Below are 21,394 nucleotides of genomic sequence, written 5' to 3' on the forward strand. Positions count from 1 at the left end.
CACCTGAATGGGATGACAGTGCAGCTCAGAGAGGGGTGACACAAGGCAGCTGAGAACAGGACTGGTGGACAGAAGTGCTCTTCTTGGTCTTCACTAATGGACACTCCCATAAAATATCAGCAGCAGTGTCCAGGAAATGTGAGGACATTGAACCATCCAATACCTATCCTAAGCATTACAGGGGCTACTGGGATAAAATAAAGCAAACAAAATCCCTACAGCTCAGCTCTGCGTTCAGATGACTTGTTTGCAAGAACCGACGAGTCGAATGGAGTTGAGTTTCCCCCAAGTTCCTGCTTCCCTCCTGCTGCACAGCAGGAAGGACTCCTCTGGAGCCCACAGCAGCCCCTGCTCCCAGTGCCACTCTCAGCCAGCACCTGCACCAGCTCAAGCAGGAGAGCTACAGGAAGGTTCTCCTGCAAAGAGAGAGGCTTGGGATGAGAGTGCTCTAACAGTTGCAACAGGTTTTCCTCAGATAAGTCTGTTCTAACTTTTTTCTGCCTTATCTTCTCCAACAGACAGCTGTGTCCAAAGTCAGGAAATGGCCAACAGCAGCTCTGTGAGCGAGTTCCTCCTGCTGGCATTCGCAGACACGCGCGAGCTGCAGCTCCTGCACTTCGGGCTCTTCCTGGGCATCTACGTGGCTGCCCTCCTGGGCAACGGCCTCATCCTCACCGCCGTAGCCTGCGACCACCGCCTCCACACCCCCATGGACTTCTTCCTCCTCAACCTCGCCCTCCTCAACCTGGGCTGCATCTCCACCACTCTCCCCAAAGCCATGGCCAATTCCCTCTGGGACACCAGGGCCATCTCCTATCAAGGATGTGCTGCACAGGTCTTTTTCTTTGCCTTCTTGATTACAGCAGAATTTTATGTTCTCACCATCATGGCCTATGACCGCTACGTTGCCATCTGCAAGCCCCTGCACTACGGGAGCCTCGTGGGCAGCAGAGCTTGTGCCCAGATGGCAGCAGCTGCCTGGGGCAGTGGCTTTCTCAATGCTGTCCTGCACACGGCCACTACATTTTCCCTGCCCCTCTGCCAAGGTAATGAGCTTGATCAGTTCTTCTGTGAGCTTCCTCAGATCCTCAAGCTCTCCTGCTCAGAGTCATTCCTCAGGGAGGTTGGGCTTATTGTAGTTAGTGTCTGTTTAGCATTTGGTTGTTTTGTTTTCATTGTGCTGTCCTATGTGCAGATCCTCAGATCTGTGCTGACGATGCCCTCTGAGCAGGGCCGGCACAAAGCCTTTTCCACGTGCCTCCCTCACCTGGCCGTGGTCTCCCTGTTTGTCAGTACTGGCATGTTTGCCTACCTGAAGCCCCCCTCCATCTCCTCCCCATCCCTGGACCTGGTTGTGGCAGTTCTGTACTCTGTGGTTCCTGCTGCCATGAATCCCCTCATCTACAGCATGAGAAACAAGGAGCTCAAGGATGCATTGAGGAAACTCTTTGGATACATGCTTCTTCATCATTAATAATGGGCGCAATGTCCTAACAGGACAATTTATTTTATTTTTTTTTAATCTGAATCAGTGTTAGAACACTCTTACTTCACTTTTATACTATTTTCTGAACCTTGTGATTTTCATTCAGAAATGATCTACTTAGTATCCTATGTGTTTATCATTGTATTTTAGTTTTGAACCAAGTATCTCATGTACTTGTGGAAGTGGGATTCCCGTTTAGATAAAGACAAAAAAGAGTCGAGCAGAAATTCACTGGTCTCAGCTTCCATCCCTTCCCATCTTTTGTGGAGCTGGGGGAGCAGCCCCAGCATGCAGGAGGGGCTCAGGGCCCAGAGCCCAGCTGCCACAGGGAGGAGCAGCCCCGCTGGCCCTCGCGGCTGCCCCTCACTGCCCGCTGGGCTCTGCCTCTCTGCTGCCTTCGGGTCGGGGCTGCTGCTTCCCTGGAGCCATGGCCATGGCCAGCAGCAGGACGTGGCCTTTCCACTGCTGCTCTCTTCTGGCTTCCACATTGTGCTTCTTGTATTTGGATAAGCCCTGAGATCTCATGTATGTTGGTGACAGTCCTCTTATCTCTACATTGGCATCTCTCCAATGTCTCTGCACGCCTCTTGCAAAGCTGGTTTCAGGAATACACCCAAGGAGCTGCTTCCTGAACAGACCTCTTGCGTTTCTGGGCCTCACAATGGATCAGAACCCCAGAGTGATCAGTGAAGGACCAAGGGCTGGACCGGGAGCTGCCTTCTTTCTTGCCTATGGCCCAGAAAACAGTAACTGGCCTTGACTGGCCTGGGACTCTCCCAATGGTGCTGGGTCTGATGGCAAATGACATCCTGGAGAGGAATCTGGAGCTGCTCTGTGCCTGGGCCAGGCCTCTTGTGCTGGCCTGGGGAGCGGGGCTGGCCCTGCGGGGCACAGGCACTCTGTGCTGGGGATGTCCCAGGCAGGAGAGCAGGGCTCCTGCAGCTTCACGGCCCTCCATCTCCTGAGCCAGGGCTGGCAGCAGCACGGGGGCTGCTGGGGAGGCCCAGAGCCGCCTTTGTGCCAGCAGCTGCGGTGCCTTGCGAGGGGCTGGGGCTGTGCTGGCCGTGCCCAGAGCCCTGCAGCAGCCTGCGGTGGGCACTGGCCTGGGGCCAGCCCAGCCTGGGCTGCTGGGCTGGGGAGAGGTCCGGGAGGTGGGGAGAGGTGGGCAGGGGCTGGGCTGGGCTGGGCAGTGCCCGGCAGAGGGCACCAGCAGCGTCAGGGAGCGGTGGCAGCATGCAGGGGAGGGCTCCCAGCAGGGCTTGGTGCTGCAGAGCCAGGGCTGGGGAAGGGAGCCCCGAGCTGCAGGGGCAGGGGACACGAGGCCGCTCGGGGCCCTTGCTGGCCTGGGCAGAGCAGGAAGGGGGCCCAGGGCATTCGTCCCCTCACCGCAGCCTGCCACGACCTGCACGGTGGTTGTGGAGAGTCCAGGGCCAGGCTCTGCCCCGTGGTGCGCAGGGAGAGGGCAAAGCCTCTCTGAAGAAGAGGCTGAAACTGAAAAAGGTCCCTCCGCTGCCCCGTGGTGTGACAGGGCCAGGGTGGGACAGCTTACCTTTATTTGATGTAGTTCTTTTGTAATTTGCATTGGTGATGGCACAAAAAGACAGCTCCTTCACCAGTGATGTACATCCTTCTTCATGTTAGGACACAACGTCCTTCACTCTGCTTTATCTCACAGATGAACTGGATTAGGTCTCCTTGATTACTCTGAGGCACAGTGCAGTGCTTTTTGCCTTCTGACACTCCAGCACAATATGTGTGACTTTCCCTTACTCTGCGCATTGACCTGACGGGTCATTTCACATTTTTCACTTTGATATCCCTAGTTGTAAGGGGATGATTCCCCAAAGTGGGGCAAGCTGATGGATTCTGCCTCAGCCATTTGAAGCATGCTATACTTGAGTTTTTCATCCTGAGTTTGCTAAAGATGACCCAGGACGGTAAATGGATGTTTAGGTGATGATTGGATGATTAGGTACGAATAAGGGAAAGTATCTCAGGTTTCCAAAGGCCATTTCAAATCTAGGTCAATCCCAGGAACCCACTGAAGAAGGGGTTTGTCTTTGAAGGGGTTTCCTGTGCTGGGCTGGGCTGCAGTTACAGGGACAAAGACCACTGCTGGCAGTGGAGGTACCCTGGGAACTCCACCTGGCTCCACCTGATTTTCCCAAGGGGCTCCGGTCTCCTGCAGGTCTTTTCTGACATCTGCTGGTCCAGGGAAGTGCCTCAAACACAACTGGGCCACAGGAGGTTTTCCCTGGTTATGCTTATGGTCAGACAGCAAAGCTCTGCCTGAATACCCAGTAATTTTTTTAGTACTTAACTAATAAGGCAACTACTTTTCAGCTCAAATGATTCAACCCCTTCCATTAAATGTCTCACGTGAATGATAATTTCTATCATGATGAAATGTTAATTTTCAGGATGTGTATTCATTACAGGAGGAGAAATATTGATGTTCACCTGTACTTGCATTGTCATTGCTTTGTCTATCATGGTGTGCTCCCTCATCTTCCAGGCTCAAAAGCCGTCTTCATTACAAAGACCCCGCTGAATGCCACCTTTCCAGCTGCCTGTCTGGACCCATGCACTTCCCATGGTTCTCCTGCTTTGCCCTCCCCTTACTTTTTGATCATTCAGACCGCCCTCACCAACCCAGTTGCTGCTTTGAGTTTCAGTGAGTTCCAGCTCGCCCATCTCTCAGCAGTCTGTCTAATGGTTTCCTTAGCAAGAAACTCATCATTTATCATTGAATTAGTAAGATATGGATTAATACTAACACTATGATTTTAAATTTTCTATTAATCAGTGTAAAATACATCAAGTACCATCATCCTTTTGGGAAGGTAAACGTCACTGGAGGCAACAAAATGAAGAACTTGAACTTTGTTCTTTTTTTTTTTTTTTTAAAATTGCAACATGATTTCCTGTGTTGGTTTTTTTTTTGTTTGTTTGTTTGTTTGTTTTTTAATAGAAAAAACCCTACTCTTCCTACCTAAGCAGGGCTTCGAAGGAGTAACCTTAGACCACTATCTTTAGGAAAATGATGCTCCAAACTGAAATGCAACAAAATTCAGCCTTTAAAATGAGGAAAGATTTCTATTAGATGCTCTTTGAAATCTTCCTCCTTAACTACACCATGAAAGCTCTCCAATTAGCTCTACAAGTCTTGAAGACGTGAAGAAAATTATGGGAGAGATATGGCTGCTAAGGACGTTCTGCATTTTAATGAGATCCATGGTGTATTTTGGTGCTCAGTCTATGAAGGAGAATGATGTAACCGCTTGAGAAGGTAAAGTCAGAAGGAAAAGTTGAAGTGACTTGGAGTATTAATGGGTCCCACTGAGGGCTGTCACTAACAAAGCCTCCCCAGGGACTTGTTAGGGCAGATCTTTGGAGGCCATGATTGCAGACAGGCAAAGCGCTGTGCTGAGAAAAGTCTTGGTTGGTTTTGGTGCAGCAGAAGGGCCAAGGCCTGACCCCAGCCACTGGGAGGGGAGATCCTGCACCCCCTCGTCTGGCTCAGGGCACTTCTTGGGGTCTGTATGATGTGGTGGGCAGTGTGATGCCACGAGAAGAACTTCATTAGGACACCTCCCCACCCCTGCCCAGGGTATCAAGGAAGCAGTGAGGCCCCATTGCAATGACTATATCTCGTCTCCTCAGAAGCTCTAGCCAAAGGGACAAAAAGGTCAGGGCTATTGGGGCCTTCCCATTCCTGCCAGCACTCTCTGCCTTCTCCTCTGCAGGCTTTCCTATGCTGTCCCACGCTTTGCCCTATTTCCGTGAAGTCTGCAGACACCCATCTCTGTTCACCGCCTTGCTCTCATCCCGGCATTTCCATAATCTCACCCATGTCTCGTCAACCCTCAGCTGTTCCTTGAAACACAAAGCTAGGGTCTAATCTTTCGGTGACCTCTGGCACCACAGCATTACTCTTTGAGGGATATTTCTTCCTCCTCGTGGCCAGTGACACCCTTCCAAGGTGCACTTTGTGGCAGTTTCTCTCTCCTGCTCTTTCCTACTACCAAAGAAAACTCCATCGGGGTGGAAACCACTCCTGAAGCAGCCATCCCAACCCATCAGGCTCCTTGTGGCCTGTCAGCCAAACAGACAGAAGTCACCTCACCAGCATCTTCCAAGCCCTGGGCCTGCTGCTGGCCTTGCAGCCTCTTGGCTAGACACAGCCAAGCCTTGTGCCTCCTGCTGTGCAGTCCTGGACTCAAGCAGAAGGGACAGGACAGCCCCTCTGCGGGCCTTCTTTCTGTCTGGGTCCTCCTGGGGATGGAGGCAGAGGGGATCCCACAGGCAGCATGCCAAGCAGGGGCCTTCTGCTGGCCTAGCAGGGCCCCTGGCAGAAGTCAGCCCCAAAGTGCACATCCCAGGGAGAAGCTAAGGGTGACCTACCACCTCCAGACAGAAGTGACCTCACAGTCCCTTTGCGTGACACGTTCCTGCTGCTGCCCTATCAGCTGCAGAGACAGAAGTGACCTCCCAGTCACTGCCCCAGTCCCATTCCTCCTGCTGGGGCAGGAGATCCTGAGGCAGAGCTGACCTCTCTGGAGCCCCCTCGGTACTTGTTTTTCACTTTCTGGGTTAGAGATGAAGCAAAGTTTTAGTCGGAGTGTTTGGTGTTCTGCTTGTGGTGTCAGGTCTGTGGCTAAGGTATGGACAAGCTCTATGGTTTAGGGTTTTTTAGGTCTACCAAGGAGTCTAGTGTTAAGTAGAGCATTTTAATGTTAGTGTTAAGAAAAGGGATCAGGGTGAACAAGAGAGAAAATGGATTCCTTTCAGAGTGTTGGAGTAGCACTTCGGTTGAGGGATTAAAATTCCTGGTTCAAGTAAGGTAAGGGCCATACGTGACTGTTTTATGTCAGTGTTACCACAGCATCTACATTACACGAACCCTCTTACCTCTATGAAATCATAAGTTTCTGCTGGCCAAGCTCTGCTTCCCACCCCAAAATCTCACATCTCTCTTGTCCAGGCTGCTCCTGACCTCCCCATATCTTATTGGGATCAGCTTTCTGATGACATTCTTGATCCCAGAGTATCTGTCTCACCTCTGTTGGCTACTCTAGTCTTGAGACAGAAGTGGCATTGTAGGCAGAAGGGAAAAGGGCACAAGGTCTTTAGAAGCATCCTGCACAATGTGCCCATCAGCTCTGCACCTTCACAAAACTGCGCTTCCTACCAACAAATTTTGTTTCCAGAATGGCTTCTATGGTCCAGGGTTCCTTTTTCCAGGCCCTCACGCATGGTTTTGTTTCGGATGTGCAGGGATGGGATAAGGAAAACCAAGGCATGGATGGAACTAAGCTTGCCAAAGGATGCAAAGATTAACCGGAAGAAATTCTGTAGATGCTTTGCTCAGAAAAGAAAGGCCAAGGAGAGTGTTCCCCTTCTGATGGATGAGAAGGGTGAACTGGTAATGACAGACATGGAGAAGGCTGAGGGACTCAGCAACGTCTTCTCCTCAGTCTTCCCTGCCAGTCAGGCTTCCCAAGTATTTCATTTCCCTGAACCCAGAGATGGAGGCTGGGGGGCAAAGTCCCACCTGGTGTAAGTGAAGAGCAGGTTCGAGACCACCTGATGAAACTCAACAAGTACAAGTCTATGGAGCCTGATGACTTGCACCCCAGGGTCCTTAGGGAATTGTCTGATGTAGTTGCCAAGCCTCTCTCCATCATATTTGAAGAGTCCTGGCAGTCGGGTGAAGTCCCTGGTGACTGGGAAAAGGGAAACATCACTCCCCTTTTGATTCAGGGTAGAAAGGAGGACCCAGGAAACTACAGAACGTTGAGCCTCATATCTGTGCCTGGCAATATCATGGAAAAGATCCTCCTCAAATCGATGTCAAGGAACATGCAAGACAAAGAAGTGATCTGAGGCAGCCAGCATGGCTTCACCAAAGGGTAAATCCTGTTGGCCCAATCTGATGGCTTTCTACAATAAAGCGACCACATTAGACAACAGGGAAGACCAACTGTTATCTGGTTAGCTACTTGGAATTGTGTTGTCACAGTCTGCCATGACATCCTGGTCTCCACAATGGAGAGATACGCATTTGATGGGTGGACCATTGAGTGGATAAGGATTTGGCTTGAAGGTCACACCCAGAGAGAGATGGTCTATGGCTCTATGTCCAAGTGGAGGCTGGTGATGAGTGGTGTCCCTCAGGGTTCTATCCTGGGACCGGTACTGTTTAATATCTTTATCAATGATAGGGGCAGTGGGATCAAGTGCATCCTCAGCAAGTGTGCAGATGACACCAGCTGAGAGGTGTAGTGGATGCAACAGAGGAAGGGATGCCATCCAAAGGGTCCTGGACAAGCTTGAAATTTGGGCCCATGTTAACCTAAGGAGGGTCAACAGGTCCAAGTGCAAGGTGCTGCACCTGGGCCGGGGAAATCCCAGACTTGGGGATAGGCTGGGAGAAGAACTCATTGAGAGCAGCCCTGCAGAGAAGGACTTGGGGGTTCTGCTAGATGAAATGCTCAACATGAGCGAGCAGTGAGCGCTTCTAGCCCAGAAGGCCAACTGCATCCTAGGCTGCATCAAGAAAGGAGTGCCAGCAGGTGGAGGCAGGTGATTGTCCCCCTCTGCTCTGCCCTTGTGAGGCCTCACCTGGAGTACTGTGTCCAGGTTTGGGGCCACCAGCACAAGAAAGATGTGGACCTCTTACAGCAAATCTAGAGGAGGGCTACAAAAATGATCAGAGGGCTGGAGCACCTCGCCTGTGAAGACAGGCTGAAGGAGTTAGGTTTGTTCAGCCTGGAGAAGAGAAGGCTCCAGGGAGACCTCCTTGCAGCTTTTCAGTCCTTAAAGGGGTCTTTTAAGAAAACTGGAGAAGGACTCTTTACTCGGGTAGATAATGACAGGAGGATGCGGTCTAAACTAAAAGAGAGGAGATTTAGACCAGACATTAGGAGGAAAATCTTCCCTGTAAGGGTAGTGAGGTACTGGAACAGGTTGCCCAGAGAAGTTGTGGATGCCCCATCCCTGGAGGTGTTCAAGGCCAGGCTGGATGAGGCCTTGGCCAACCTGATCTTGTTTGTGGAATCTGGGGGGAGTTCACTTAGATGATCTGTAAGGTCCCTTCCAACCCAAGCAATTCTACGATTCTATGATACTAGGATGAAAATTAACTGAATCCTAACCAAAACCAGGACACAAATAGACTAAGGGCAAGATATCTCTGTGTGTATATCAAAAGAGAGGAAAAGTGGTGATAGTTATTTAGAAAGTGTCAGACCTGAGTATGACATAAGAACAATGGTATGGAGTAAGGGGTGGATATAGTCCGAGTTTTAGCTGGGATAGACTTGATTTTTCTTCCTAGGAGCTGGTGTGGTGCTGTGTTTTGGATTTACAGAATCAGCGAATCACAGAGTAGTTTGGGTAGGAAAGGACCTTAAAGATCCTAAAATTCCAAGCCCTCTGCCGTGGGCAGAGACACCTTCCACTAGACCATCTTGCTGAAAGCCCCATCCAAGCTGGCCTTCAAAACTTCCAGTGAGGGGGGATCCACAACATCTCTGGGCAGCCTGTTCCAGTGCCTCACCACCCTCTGAGTAAAGAACTTCTGCCTAATATCTAATCTAAACCTACCCTCTTTCAATGTAAAACCATTTCCCCTAGTCCTATCACTACGCTAGTTGATGAAGAGTCCCTCCCCAGCTTTCCTACAGCCCCCTTTAGGTATTAGAAGGCCGCCATAAGGTCTCCCCAGAGCCTTCTTTTCTCTAGGCTGAACAACACCAAATCCCACAGCCTGTCTTCAGAGGAGAGGTGTTCCAGCCCCTTGATCATCCTCGTGGCCCTCCTCTGGATTCATTTGAATAGATCCATGTCCTTCTTATGCTGGGGGCCCCACAGCTAAACACAGTACCTGACATGTGGCCTCACCAGGGCCGGGCAGAGAGGCACAATCACTTCCCTACTCCTGCTGACCACACCATTCCTGGTACAAGCCCGGATGCTGTTGGCCTTCTTGACCACCTGAGCACCCTGCTGGCTCCTATTCAGCCAACTGTCCACCAATACCCCCAAGTCCTTTTCTTCTGGGCAGCTGTCCAGACACCCTTCCCCCAGCATTTCAGGGGGTTGAAGTTCTCCAAAAGCAGGACCCAGCACTTGGCCTTGTTGAACTTCATAGATTTGGCCTTGGCCCATGAGTCCAGCCCAAACCACATCCACGGCCATTACGTCATCCACTGAGTGCATCACTTTGTCACAGAAGGAGTTTGGACATCTCAAGTAGGACCCGAGTTTGATAAAGCCCTGCTGACTGCGCCTGATCACCTGGTTGTCTTCTAAGTGTTGCATGATGGTACTCAAGATAATGTGCTCCATGAACTTCCCCGTCACTGGTCAGACTGACAGGCCTGTAGTTCCCCAGATCCTCCTTCCAGCTATTTTGTAGGTGGGCATCATATTTCCTTGTCACCAGTTGACTGGGAACACCTCTGGTAGCCAGGACTGCTGAGAAATGATGGAAAGCGGCTTGGTGAGCACTTCTGCCAGCTCCCTCAGTACCAAGAGGGGGATCCCATCTAGCTCCATAGACTCGTGAACATCCCCCATGAGTTATGGCATACGAGCAGTGGTGCTGCTCCCCAGGAACCAGGCCAGCTTCCTACAGAGCTGCCTTACGAGGAGCATGGCCACCAAGAAGATCTGAGTTATCAGACTCAGCTCAGATCCGCTGAGACACCACACAGGTAAGGGTCTAGAGCCAGCAGGAAAAGATGTGCAGGTCTGGGAGTCCCTAGGACAGCCTGGTGTGGAGAGGAGCAAGGGATGTGACAAGGCTGAAAGTCCCAACATGACCCAGGGCTTTGTGTCCATGGCTCTGGCTGTTGTCTCTGCCACTGAGGCCTACGAGGAGACAGCTTATCGGTAAAGCACCAGGGCCTTATTGCCTCCTCGCCCCCACCCATGAACCACGCAGGGCTCGTACCATTCTCCTGCACTTGGCCATGCACATCCCCATCTCCTCCTGCCCCAGGAAAAGCCCTGAGCAGTGTGGGAAGGGAAAGGATCTCCCAGGGGCTAGGGGTCAAGGCCTGACCCTTGTGCTTGGTGACACACATCCATTTTTCCTACACATCAGTGTCACCTTCACATTGCCTTTGTCTCCTTGTCCTCACTGCCTCCAATGCTCTGCTCTAACGAGCTCCAAGGGAGGCTGTGTCAGTGCTGGCCCTCAGGGGGACACTGCAGGAAACTTGCCTCTGACTTGGACTTGTTGAGAGATGTCTTCAATTGTCTCTCAGTGCCTGAGGTTCGTGGGCTCCTCAGCAAAGCCCGCCGAGGGAGGATTCCAATGCCTTGGGCTGGGCGTCTGGTGCTGAGCTGGGCCGGGCTCCTGGGACAGAGAGAGCTCGTGGCAAGAGGGCCCTGGTGCAGAGAGACAGCCGTGCCCAGGAGCAGCTCCTGTGCACAGCGCAGCAGGGCTGGGGGCTCTGACCGCAGCTGGCACGGGGAGAGGAGAGAAGGAGAGAGGGCTTGGAGGCACTTGGCAGTGGGAGGATGCTGAGAGCTGCCTGCAGGAGAAATCTGCACAGCCCTTGACAAGGTACGTCTCTGGCTGCAGGGCCATGCGGCTGCACGTCCTGGAAGGGTCTCCTGCTGGGTCTTGTTGCTGGGAGGGCAGTGGGCAATGCAGTAGGCTTTGGGAGTCCTGCTGGATGGCACTGCGAGGTGAGGAAGTCTGGCAGAAGCCCCTCGGAGCGCCCGAAGCCAGGTGCCCCTGGTCAGCCCAGAACACCCTGCCCTGCCTGGCCAGGCCGGGCTCTCTGCCAGCTGCCCTGGAGCTCGTGCAGCCATGGAAAGAAGAGAAGCTCCCAAGCTCCATCTGGCTTGCTGTGGCCCTTCTTCCTCAGCAGCATTCTCCTGTTCCTTCTTCGGGAAACACCTGAATGGGATGACAGTGCAGCTCAGAGAGGGGTGACACAAGGCAGCTGAGAACAGGACTGGTGGACAGAAGGGCTCTTCTCGGTCTTCATAATGGACACTCCCATAAAATATCAGCAGGAGTGTACAGGAAATGTGAGGGCATTCAACCATCCAATACCTATCCTAAGCATTACGGGGGCTACTGAGATAAAATGAAGCAAAATGAACAGCTCAGGTCTGCGTTCAGATGAGTTGTTTGCAACAACAGACAAGTCGAATGGAGTTGATTTTCCCCCATGTTCCTGCTTCCCTCTTGCTGCACAGCAGGAAGGACTCCTCTGGAGCCCACAGCAGCCCCTGCTCCCAGTGCCACTCTCAGCCAGCACCCGCTGCAGCTAAAGCAGGAGAGTTGCAGAAAGCTTCTCCTGCAGAGATAGAGGCTCAGCCTGGGGAGTACTCCAAAGCTGACAATAGGTTTTCCTCAGGGAAGCCTCTTCTAACATTGTTCTGCCTTCTTTCTCCAACAGAAAGCTGTGTCCAAAGACAGCAAATGCCCAACAGCAGCTCTGTGAGCGAGTTCCTCCTGCTGGCATTCGCAGACACGCGGGAGCTGCAGCTCCTGCACTTTGGGCTCTTCCTGGGCATCTACCTGGCTGCCCTCCTGGGCAACGGCCTCATCCTCACCGCTGTAGCCTGCGACCACCGCCTCCACACCCCCATGTACTTCTTCCTCCTCAACCTCGCCCTCCTCGACCTGGGCTGCATCTCCACCACTCTCCCCAAAGCCATGGCCAATGCCCTCTGGGACACCAGGGCCATCTCCTATCAAGGGTGTGCTGCACAGGTCTTTTTCTTTCTCTTCTTTGTATCAGCAGAATTTTATGTTCTCACCATCATGTCTTACGACCGCTACGTTGCCATCTGCAAGCCCCTGCACTACGGGAGCCTCGTGGGCAGCAGAGCTTGTGCCCAGATGGCAGCAGCTGCCTGGGGCAGTGGCTTTCTCAATGCTGTCCTGCACACGGCCACTACCTTTTCCCTGCCCCTCTGCCAATGCAATGCTGTGGAGCAGTTCTTCTGTGAAATCCCCCAGATCCTCAAGCTCTCCTGCTCAGGTTCAGACTACCTAAAGGAAGTTAGACTTCTGGTGGTTAGTGCATGTTTAGCATTTGGCTGTTTTCTTTTCATTGTGGTGTCCTATGTGCAGATCTTGAGGGCCGTGCTGAGGATGCCCTCTGAGCAGGGCCGGCACAAAGCCTTTTCCACGTGCCTCCCTCACCTGGCCGTGGTCTCCCTGTTTGTCAGCACTGCCATGTTTGGCTACCTGAAGCCCCCCTCCATCTCCTCCCCATCCTTGGACCTGGTGTTTGCATTATTGTACTCGGTGGTGCCTCCAGCAGTGAACCCCCTCATCTACAGCATGAGGAACCAGGAGCTGAAAGCCACACTGAAGAAACTGATTCTAGTTGTAGTATTTACTTAGTAAGGAACTGTCTATCTCTCTTTTCTAGTTTAACTCAAGTTAATCTCAGGCAAGTTGTGACCTTTAGGCGTAGCATTTTTCCTGGTTTCAGTTAGGACAGAGTTAATTTTCCTCCTAGTAGCTGGTAGGGTGCTGTGTTTGGGATTTAGGATGAAAATAATGTTGATATCACACTGATGTTTTAATTGTTGCAGAGCAGTGCTTACACCAAGCCAAGGACTGTTCAGCTTCTCGCTCTGTCCTGCCAGCGGGCAGGCTGGGGGTGCAGCAGGAGCTGGGAGGGGACAGACCCAGGACAGCTGACCCCAACTGGCCACAGGGGTATTCCATATCATCTGACGTCATGCTAAAGAATATGTAGGGGTGGCTGGCCGGGGATGGGGGGGCCGGCTGCTCGGGGATAGGCTGGGCGTCGGTCAGCGGGTGGCGAGCAATTGCATTGTGCATCACCTGTTTGTACACATTATTACTATTATTATTATTATTATTATTATCATTATCATCCTTTATTTTCTGTCCTAATAAACCCTTTCTATTTATCTCAACCCACAAGTTTTCATTTCTTTCTAATTCTCTCACCCATCGTAGAGACGGAGGGGGAAGGGTGAGCGAACCTCTGCAATGATTTTGTAGAGGTAAGAGGCTTCAGGTAATGTTGATGCTGCTTTAACACTGAATTGAAACATTGATGTAAGGCCGTTACCCAATTTTAAAGAGTAACCTAAATCCCTAAACCTAAATGCTACTCCAACACCCTGACAGGAATCCACTAGTCTAATGCTTTAACTCAAAGTATACCATGAAGCAAAACTCAGCCCATAGCCCATTCCCTTGTCTTTCCTCTTGCGCTCACACTAATCCCTACCTTCAACACTAGCATTAAAATCCTCTATTAAACCTAGACTTTAGGCAGATGTGGAACAAAAAACTATTCCACAAAGCTTGCCCATAACCTAACCAGAGACGTGATACCCTAAGCCGACCACCACATTTGCTAAATTTCTAACCCAGAAAAGTGAGCCCTAGTCCCAAAGAGACTAGAGAGGTGAGCTCTGCCTCAGGATGTCCTGCCCCAGCAGGAGGAATGGGACTGGGGCAGTGACTGGGAGGTCACTTCTGTCTCTGTAGCTGATAGGGCAGCAGCAGGAACGTGTCACGCAAAGGGACTGTGAGGTCCCTTGTGTCTGGAGGTGGCAGGTCAGCCTTGGCTTCTCCCTGGGATGTGCACTTTGGGGCTGCCATCTGCCAGTGGCCCTGCTAGGCCAGCAGAAGGCCCCTGCTTGGCATGCTGCCTGTGGGATCCCCTCTGCCTCCATCCCCAGGAGGACCCAGACACAAAGAAGGCCCGCAGAGGGCTTGTCCTGTCCCTTCTGCTTGAGTCCAGGACTGGACAGCAGGAGGCACAAGGCTTGGCTGTGTCTAGCCAAGAAGCTGCAAGGCCAGCAGCAGGCCCAGGGCTTGGGAGATGCTGCTGAGGTGACTTCTGTCTGCTTGGCTGACAGGCCGCAAGGAGCCTGATGGGTTGGGATGCCTACTTCAGGAGTGGTTTCCACCCTGATGGAGCTTTCTTTGGTAGTAGAAAAGAGCAGGAGAGAAAAAACTGCCACAAGGTGCACCTTGGAAGGGTGGCACTGGCCACAAGGAGGAAGAAATGTCCCTCTAAGGGTCTTGCTGTGGTGACAAAGGTCACCCAAAGAGTGTCTGTGATCACACCATGGCTTTGTGTGTCAAGGAACAGCTGAATAAGGTTGAAGAGACATGGGTGAGATGATTGAAATGCCGGGATGAGAGCAAGGTGGTGGACAGAGATGGGTGTCTGCAGACTTCAAGGAAATAGGGCAAAGTGTGGAACAGCATAGGAAAGCCTGCAGAGGAGAAGGCAGAGGGTGCTGGCAGGAATGGAAGGCCCCAACAGCCCTGACGTTTTTGTCCCTTTGGCTAGAGCTTCTGAGGAGACGAGACATAGTCATTGCAATGGGGCCTCACTGCTTCCTTGATACCCTGTGCAGGGGTGGGGAGGTGTCCTAATGAAGTTCTTCTCGTGGCATCACACTGCCCTCCACATCATACAGACCCCAAGAAGAGCCCTGAGCCAGACGTGGGGGTGCAGGATCTCCCCTCCTAGTGGCTGGGGTCAGGCCTTGGCCCTTCTGCTTCACCAAAACCAACCAAGACTTTTCTCAGCACAGCGCTTTGCCTGGCTGCAATCATGGCCTCCAATTATCTGCCCTAACAGGTCCCTGGGGAGGCTTTGATAGTAACAGCCCTCAGTGGGGCCCATTAATACTCCAAGTCACTTCAACTTTTCCTTCTGACTTTACCTTCTCAAGCGGTTACATCATTCTCCTCTCAGTACCTGAGCTTCATAGACTGAGCACCAAAATACACCATGGAACTCATTAAAATGCAGAATGTCCTAAGCAGACATATCTCTCCCATAATTTTCTTCAAGTCTTCAAGACTTGTTCAGCTAATTGGAGAGCTTTCATGGTGTGGTTAAGGAGGAAGATTTTGAGAAGCACCTGAAAAAAATCTTTTCTCATCTTAAAGGATGCGTTTAGTTGAATTTCAGTTTGGAGCATTATTCTCTAACTGATATTGATCCAGGGTGTCTCCTTTGGAGACCTGCATAGGGAGGAAAAGCAGACTCTTGAGGTCTGACACTGCATGGAGAACCTTGCTCCTCACCACCACAGCCCTGACATTTCTCTCTTTGGCGCTTGCATCACTTCTCCTTCCACCAGACTTCGGCCCAGAAGTCTGCAGCTGGATGTTAAAGCTCCTTTGCACCAGCTCCCTCCTGCTTGCCTTAGAGACTTGGATGCACACAGGCGCAGAAGGGTTTCTCCTTATTTCAAACCAAACAACAGGAAAACATGCAGCAATCTTCCAAAAGCAAAGCAAGCTCCTCATCCTGTATGCCTCCTGTGAGGTTTATGTTCCCAAAAGAATGACTGTACAAGAACTCTTCTATACTGATAGACCGGAAATTATTAGTTAAGATTAGAACTAATCCATATGATATTAATTCAATGATAAATGATGATGAGCTTTCTAAGGACACAATTAGACAGACTGCAGATAGATGGGCAAGCTTCAACTCCCTGAAGCTCAAAGCAGCACCTGGGTTGGTGAGGGCAGTCTGAGTGATCCAGGAGGAAGGGGAGGGCAAGCCAGGAGAACCATGGGAAGTGCATAGGTCCAGACACGCAGCTGGAAAGGGGACATTCAACATGGACTGTTTAATCAAGACAGGTGGATGTACCTGGAAGATGAGGGAGCACACCATGATAGACAAAGCGATGACAATGCAAGTACAGGTGAACACCAGTTTTTCTTTTTCTGTGATGAAAATACATCCGGAAAATGCCTATTTCTTCATGAGAGAAACTACACTGTGCGACAGTTTACGGAAGGGATTGAGTCAATGGAGGGAATGAGTCGTTGCTTTATGACTTAGGTACTGAAGAAAATACTGGGTACTGAAGCAGAGCTTTGCTGTCTGACCATAAGCAACCAGTGCCAAGGTCTTCAGAGTAGTTTACTGACATTTGAAATATTTCCTTGAAACCCCATTTCCTGGTTATGCTTTCAATGAAATCATTAGGCCTCCAGAGGCTCTGGTGCATTTACAGTAATTCCCTGGAATGGAAGCAGTCTGAAAGGACCTGCAGGAGGCCAGAGACTGTTGGTGGATAAGGTGGAGACAGGTGATGTTTCCCGGGCACCTCCACTGCCCGCTGTGGTCATTGTCCCTGTAACTGCAGCCCAGCCCAGCACAGGAAACCCCTTCAAGGCAAATTCCTTCTTCAGCCGTTTCTTGGGATAGACCTAAATTTGAAATGGCTTTTGGGATCCCAAGTCACTCTCCCTCCTTCCTAGGAGACACCTAAACATCCATTTACCATCCTAGGTCATCTGTGGAAAACTGAGGCTGAAAGACTCAAGAGCAGGACACTTCAAATGGCTGAGAAGGAACCCATCAGCTTGCCCCACTTTGGGAATTCATCCCCTTCCAACTAGGGATATGAAAGAGAAAAATGTGAAATGACCCGTCAGATCAATACGCAGTGTAAGGGAAAGTCACACATATTGTGCTGGAGTGTCAGAAGGCAAAAAGCACTGCACTGTGCCTCAGAGTAATCAAGGAGACCTAATCCAGTTCATCTGTGAGATAAAGCAGAGTGAAGGACGTTGAGTTGTGTCCCAACATGAAGAAGGATGTACATCACTGGTGAAGGAGCTGTCTTTTTGTGCCATCACCAATGCAAATTACAAAAGAACTACATCAAATAAAGGTAAGCTGTCCCACCCTGACCCTGTCACACCACGGGGCAGCGGAGGGACCTTTTTCACTTTCAGCCTCTTCTTCAGAGAGGCTTTGCCCTCTCCCTGCGCTCCACGGGGCAGAGCCTGTCCCTGGATGCTCCATGAGCGCCGTGCAGGTTGTGGCAGGCTGCGGTGAGGGGACGAATGCCCTGGGCCCCCTTCCTGCTCTGCCCAGGCCAGCAAGGGCCCCGAGCGGCCTCGTGTCCCCTGCCCCTGCAGCTCGGGGCTCCCTTCCCCAGCCCTGGCTCTGCAGCACCAAGCCCTGCTGGGAGCCCTCCCCTGCATGCTGCCACCGCTCCCTGACGCTGCTGCTGCCCTCTGCCGGGCACTGCCCAGCCCAGCCCAGCCCCTGCCCACCTCTCCCCACCTCCCGGACCTCTCCCCAGCCCAGCAGCCCAGGCTGGGCTGGCCCCAGGCCAGTGCCCACCGCAGCCTGCTGCAGGGCTCTGGGCACGGCTAGCACAGCCCCAGCCCCTCGCAAGGCACCGCAGCTGCTGGCACAAAGGCGGCTCTGGGCCTCCCCAGCAGCCCCCGCGCTGGGGCCAGCCACGGCCCAGGAGATGGAGGGCCGTGAAGCTGCAGGAGCCCTGCTCTCCTGCCTGGGACATCCCCAGCACAGAGTGCCTGTGCCCCGCAGGGCCAGCCCCGCTCCCCAGGCCAGCACAAGAGGCCTGGCCCAGGCACAGAGCACCTCCAGATTCCTCACCAGGATGTCATTTGCCATCAGACCCAGCACCACTGGGAGAGTCCCAGGCCAGTCAAGGCCAGGTACTGTTTTCTGGGCCATAGGCAAGAAAGAAGGCAGCTCCCGGTCCAGCCCTTGGTCCTTCACTGATCACTCTGGGGTTCTGATCCATTGTGAGGCCCAGAAACGCAAGAGGTCTGTTCAGGAAGCAGCTCCTTGGGTTTATTCCTGAAACCAGGTTTGCAAGAGGCATGCAGAGATATTGAAGAGATGCCAATGTAGAGATAAGAGGACTGTCACCAACATACATGAGATCTCAGGGCTTACCCAAATACAAGAAGGACAATGAGGAAGCCAGAAGAGAGCAGCAGTGGAAAGGCCACGTCCTGCTGCTGGCCATGGCCATGGCTCCAGGGAAGCAGCAGCCCCGACCCGAAGGCAGCAGAGAGGCAGAGCCCAGCGGGCAGTGAGGGGCAGCCGCGAGGGCCAGCGGGGCTGCTCCTCCCTGTGGCAGCTGGGCTCTGGGCCCTGAGCCCCTCCTGTGTGCTGGGGCTGCTCCCACAGCTCCAGAAAAGATGGGAAGGGATGGAAGCTGAGACCAATTAATTTCTGCTCGACTCTGTTTTGTCTTTATCTAAAGGGGAAACCCACTTCCATAAGTACATGAGATACTTGGTTCAAAACTAAAATACAATGATAAACACACAGGATACTAAGTATATCATTTCTGAATGAAAATCACAAGGTTCAGAAAGTAGTTTAAAAGTAAAGTAAGACTGTTTTAACACTTATTCAGAAAAAAAGAGAAAAAAAAAAAAAGTATTCTGTTAGGACTTTGCGCCCATTATTAATGATGAAGAAGCATGTATCCAAAGAGTGTCCTCAATGCATCCTTGAGCTCCTTGTTTCTCATGCTGTAGATGAGGGGATTCATGGCAGCAGGAACCACCGAGTACAGAACTGCCACAACCAGGTCCAGGGATGGGGAGGAGATGGAGGGGGGCTTCAGGTAGGCAAACATGCCACTACTGATAAAGAGGGAGACCACGGCCAGGTGAGGGAGGCACGTGGAAAAGGCTTTGTGCCGGCCCTGCTCAGAGGGGATCCTCAGCACAGCCCTGAGGATCTGCACATAGGACACCACAATGAAAACAAAGCAACCAAAGGCTAAGACACTAACTACAACAAGCCCAACCTCCCTGAGGAATGACTCTGAGCAGGAGAGCTTGAGGATTTGAGGAACCTCACAGAAGAACTGATCAAGTTCATTACCTTGGCAGAGGGGCAGGGAAAAGGTAGTGGCCGTGTGCAGGACAGCATTGAGAAAGCCACTGCCCCAGGCAGCTGCTGCCATCTGGGCACAAGCTCTGTTGCCCACGAGGCTCCCGTAGTGCAGGGGCTTGCAGATGGCAACGTAGCGGTCGTAGGACATGACAGTAAGTGTATAATATTCTGCTGATATGAAGAAGAGAAAGAAAAAGACCTGGGCAGCACATCCCTGATAGGAGATGGCCCTGGTGTCCCAGAGGGCATTGGCCATGGCTTTGGGGAGAGTGGTGGAGATGCAGCCCAGGTCGAGGAGGGCGAGGTTGAGGAGGAAGAAGTCCATGGGGGTGTGGAGGCGGTGGTCGCAGGCTACGGCGGTGAGGATGAGGCCGTTGCCCAGGAGGGCAGCCAGGTAGATGCCCAGGAAGAGCGCGAAGTGCAGGAGCTGCAGCTCCCGCGTGTCTGCGAATGCCAGCAGGAGGAACTCGCTCACAGAGCTGCTGTTGGGCATTTGCTGCCCTTCATCAAGGGCACTGCAAAGAAGAAAAAATACAGACTGTTAGGGGAATTTTCCCTGAGCAATACTCGTTTCTTTTCTCGTTAAAGCCTTCACATTGTCTTTCTTTCAGGGTTACCTTTGTGTCTCTCCCTGGTTGTAGCCCTGCTTTGTGCTTGCTGAGTGTCCCGTACTTAGCAGCCACCTCTGCCCATCAGCCCCCAATGCGCCACCCCTGGTCCACTGCAGTGGTAAATGTTGTTGCTGTGGCGGCAAACCTCAGCCAGAGGTCACGTCCAGGAGGGCTGCTCTGTCCATCCCCTGGTGCGCAGCTGCTGGCTGCTTGCAGCACTCAGGTGTGGGATGGCTGCATTCAGAAGTTGTGCTAAAAAATTACATATCCTTGTCTGCAGGTCCTAAAGAACAGCACAGAAAAACCCTGGTACAGTCTCTAAGTAGAGAGAAGGGAGGGGATATTCTGAGGTTCGTCAGTAACCTGCTTAGGTCTCAGTTCAAGGCAGTGGAAGCTCAGTCACCTGTGCAAATCCAACCACTCAAAACAGAGCCTGCCCCAGAATCAGAGCAGGAAAAACAGGCACAGACTGCAGAAAGTGCCTTCTTTTTGCAGGCAGCCCCTGCCTTCCCCTTTCTCTGCCCAAGGCTGCCCTGCAGCACTTTCTCCTTCACACTGCAGAAGCCGCGAGAGACATCCTGGCAGCTCCAGGCCAGGCAGAGACATCCCGGACCCAGGAGCCCCTTCGAGGAACCTCCCCTGCACTGTCCTGCAGCCAGAGACTTACCATGGGCAGGGCTGTGAAGGTTTCTCCTGCACTGAGCTCTCCTCCTCCCGCACCCTGCAGGCTGCCTGGAATCCCTTTCTGCCTGGGTGTCTGCGGTCAGAGCCCCCTGCCCTGCTGCGCCGTGCACAGGAGCTGCTCCTGGGCACAGCTGTCTCTCTGCACCAGGGTCCTCTTGCCACGAGCTCTCTCTGTCCCACGAGCCCGGCCTAGCTCAGCACCAGACGCCCAGCCCAAGGCATTGCAATCCCCCCTCGGGGGGCTTTGGGGAGGAGCCCACGAACCTCAGGCACTGAGAGACAATTGAAGACATCTCTCAACAAGTCCAAGTCAGAGGCAAGTTTCCTGCAGTGTCCCCCTGAGGGCCAGCACTGACACAGCCTCCCTTGGAGCTCGTTAGAGCAGAGCATTGGACGCAGGGAGGACAAGGAGACAAAGGCACTGTGAAGGTGACCCTGATGTGTAGGAAAACCTGGATGTGTTTCAACAAGCACGAGGGCCAGGCCTTGACCCCAGCCCCTGGGAAGGGAGATCTTTTCCCTTCACACACTTCTCAGGGCTCTTCCTGGGGCAGGAGGAGATGGGGATATGCATGGCCAAGTGCAGGAGAATGGTACGAGCCCTGCCTGGTTCATGGGTAGGGGCGAGGAGGCAATGAGGCCCTGGTGCTTTACCGAGAAGCTGTCTCCTCCTAGGCCTCAGTGGCAGAGACAACAGCCAGAGCCATGGACACAAAGCCCTGGGTCCTGTTGGGACTCTCAGCCTTGCTACAGCTCTTGATCCTCTCCACACCAGGCTGTCCTAGGGACTCCCAGACCTGTACCTCTTTTCCTGCTGGCTCTAGACCCTTGTCTGTGTGGTGTCACACCGGATCTGGCTGAGTCTGATAACTCAGATCTTCTTGGTGGCCATGCTCCTCATAAGGCAGCTCTGTAGGAAGCTGGCCTGGTTCCTG

The 21,394-nt window shown here is 52.4% G+C and overlaps 3 protein-coding genes across 3 annotated transcripts; 2 read left to right on the top strand and 1 right to left on the bottom strand.

Moving 5' to 3' along the window:
* The first annotated feature begins 467 nt into the window (after nucleotides 1-467).
* On the top strand, nucleotides 468-1,474 carry LOC136787638 (olfactory receptor 14C36-like). Its single transcript, XM_066984950.1, has one exon. It carries the CDS (start codon nucleotides 542-544, stop codon nucleotides 1,472-1,474), a length of 933 nt encoding a protein of 310 aa, XP_066841051.1. The 5' UTR covers nucleotides 468-541.
* Nucleotides 1,475-12,314: 10,840 nt separating this feature from the next.
* LOC136787639 (olfactory receptor 14J1-like) lies at nucleotides 12,315-12,866 on the top strand (the record flags this gene model as incomplete). The annotated part of the gene is made up of 1 exon (XM_066984951.1): nucleotides 12,315-12,866. A coding segment is annotated over one exon (552 nt), but the record flags the coding sequence as incomplete, so codon positions are not given.
* A 5,861-nt stretch (nucleotides 12,867-18,727) lies between these two features.
* On the bottom strand, nucleotides 18,728-19,761 carry LOC136787640 (olfactory receptor 14C36-like). The gene has a single exon (XM_066984952.1). The coding sequence runs from the start codon at nucleotides 19,655-19,657 to the stop codon at nucleotides 18,728-18,730; it is 930 nt and encodes a 309-aa protein (XP_066841053.1). The 5' UTR covers nucleotides 19,658-19,761.
* Between the last annotated feature and the right edge of the window lie 1,633 nt (nucleotides 19,762-21,394).

Source organism: Anser cygnoides, chromosome 30 (genome assembly GCF_040182565.1).
Source record: "Anser cygnoides isolate HZ-2024a breed goose chromosome 30, Taihu_goose_T2T_genome, whole genome shotgun sequence".
NCBI classification, from domain to species: Eukaryota; Metazoa; Chordata; class Aves; order Anseriformes; family Anatidae; genus Anser; species Anser cygnoides.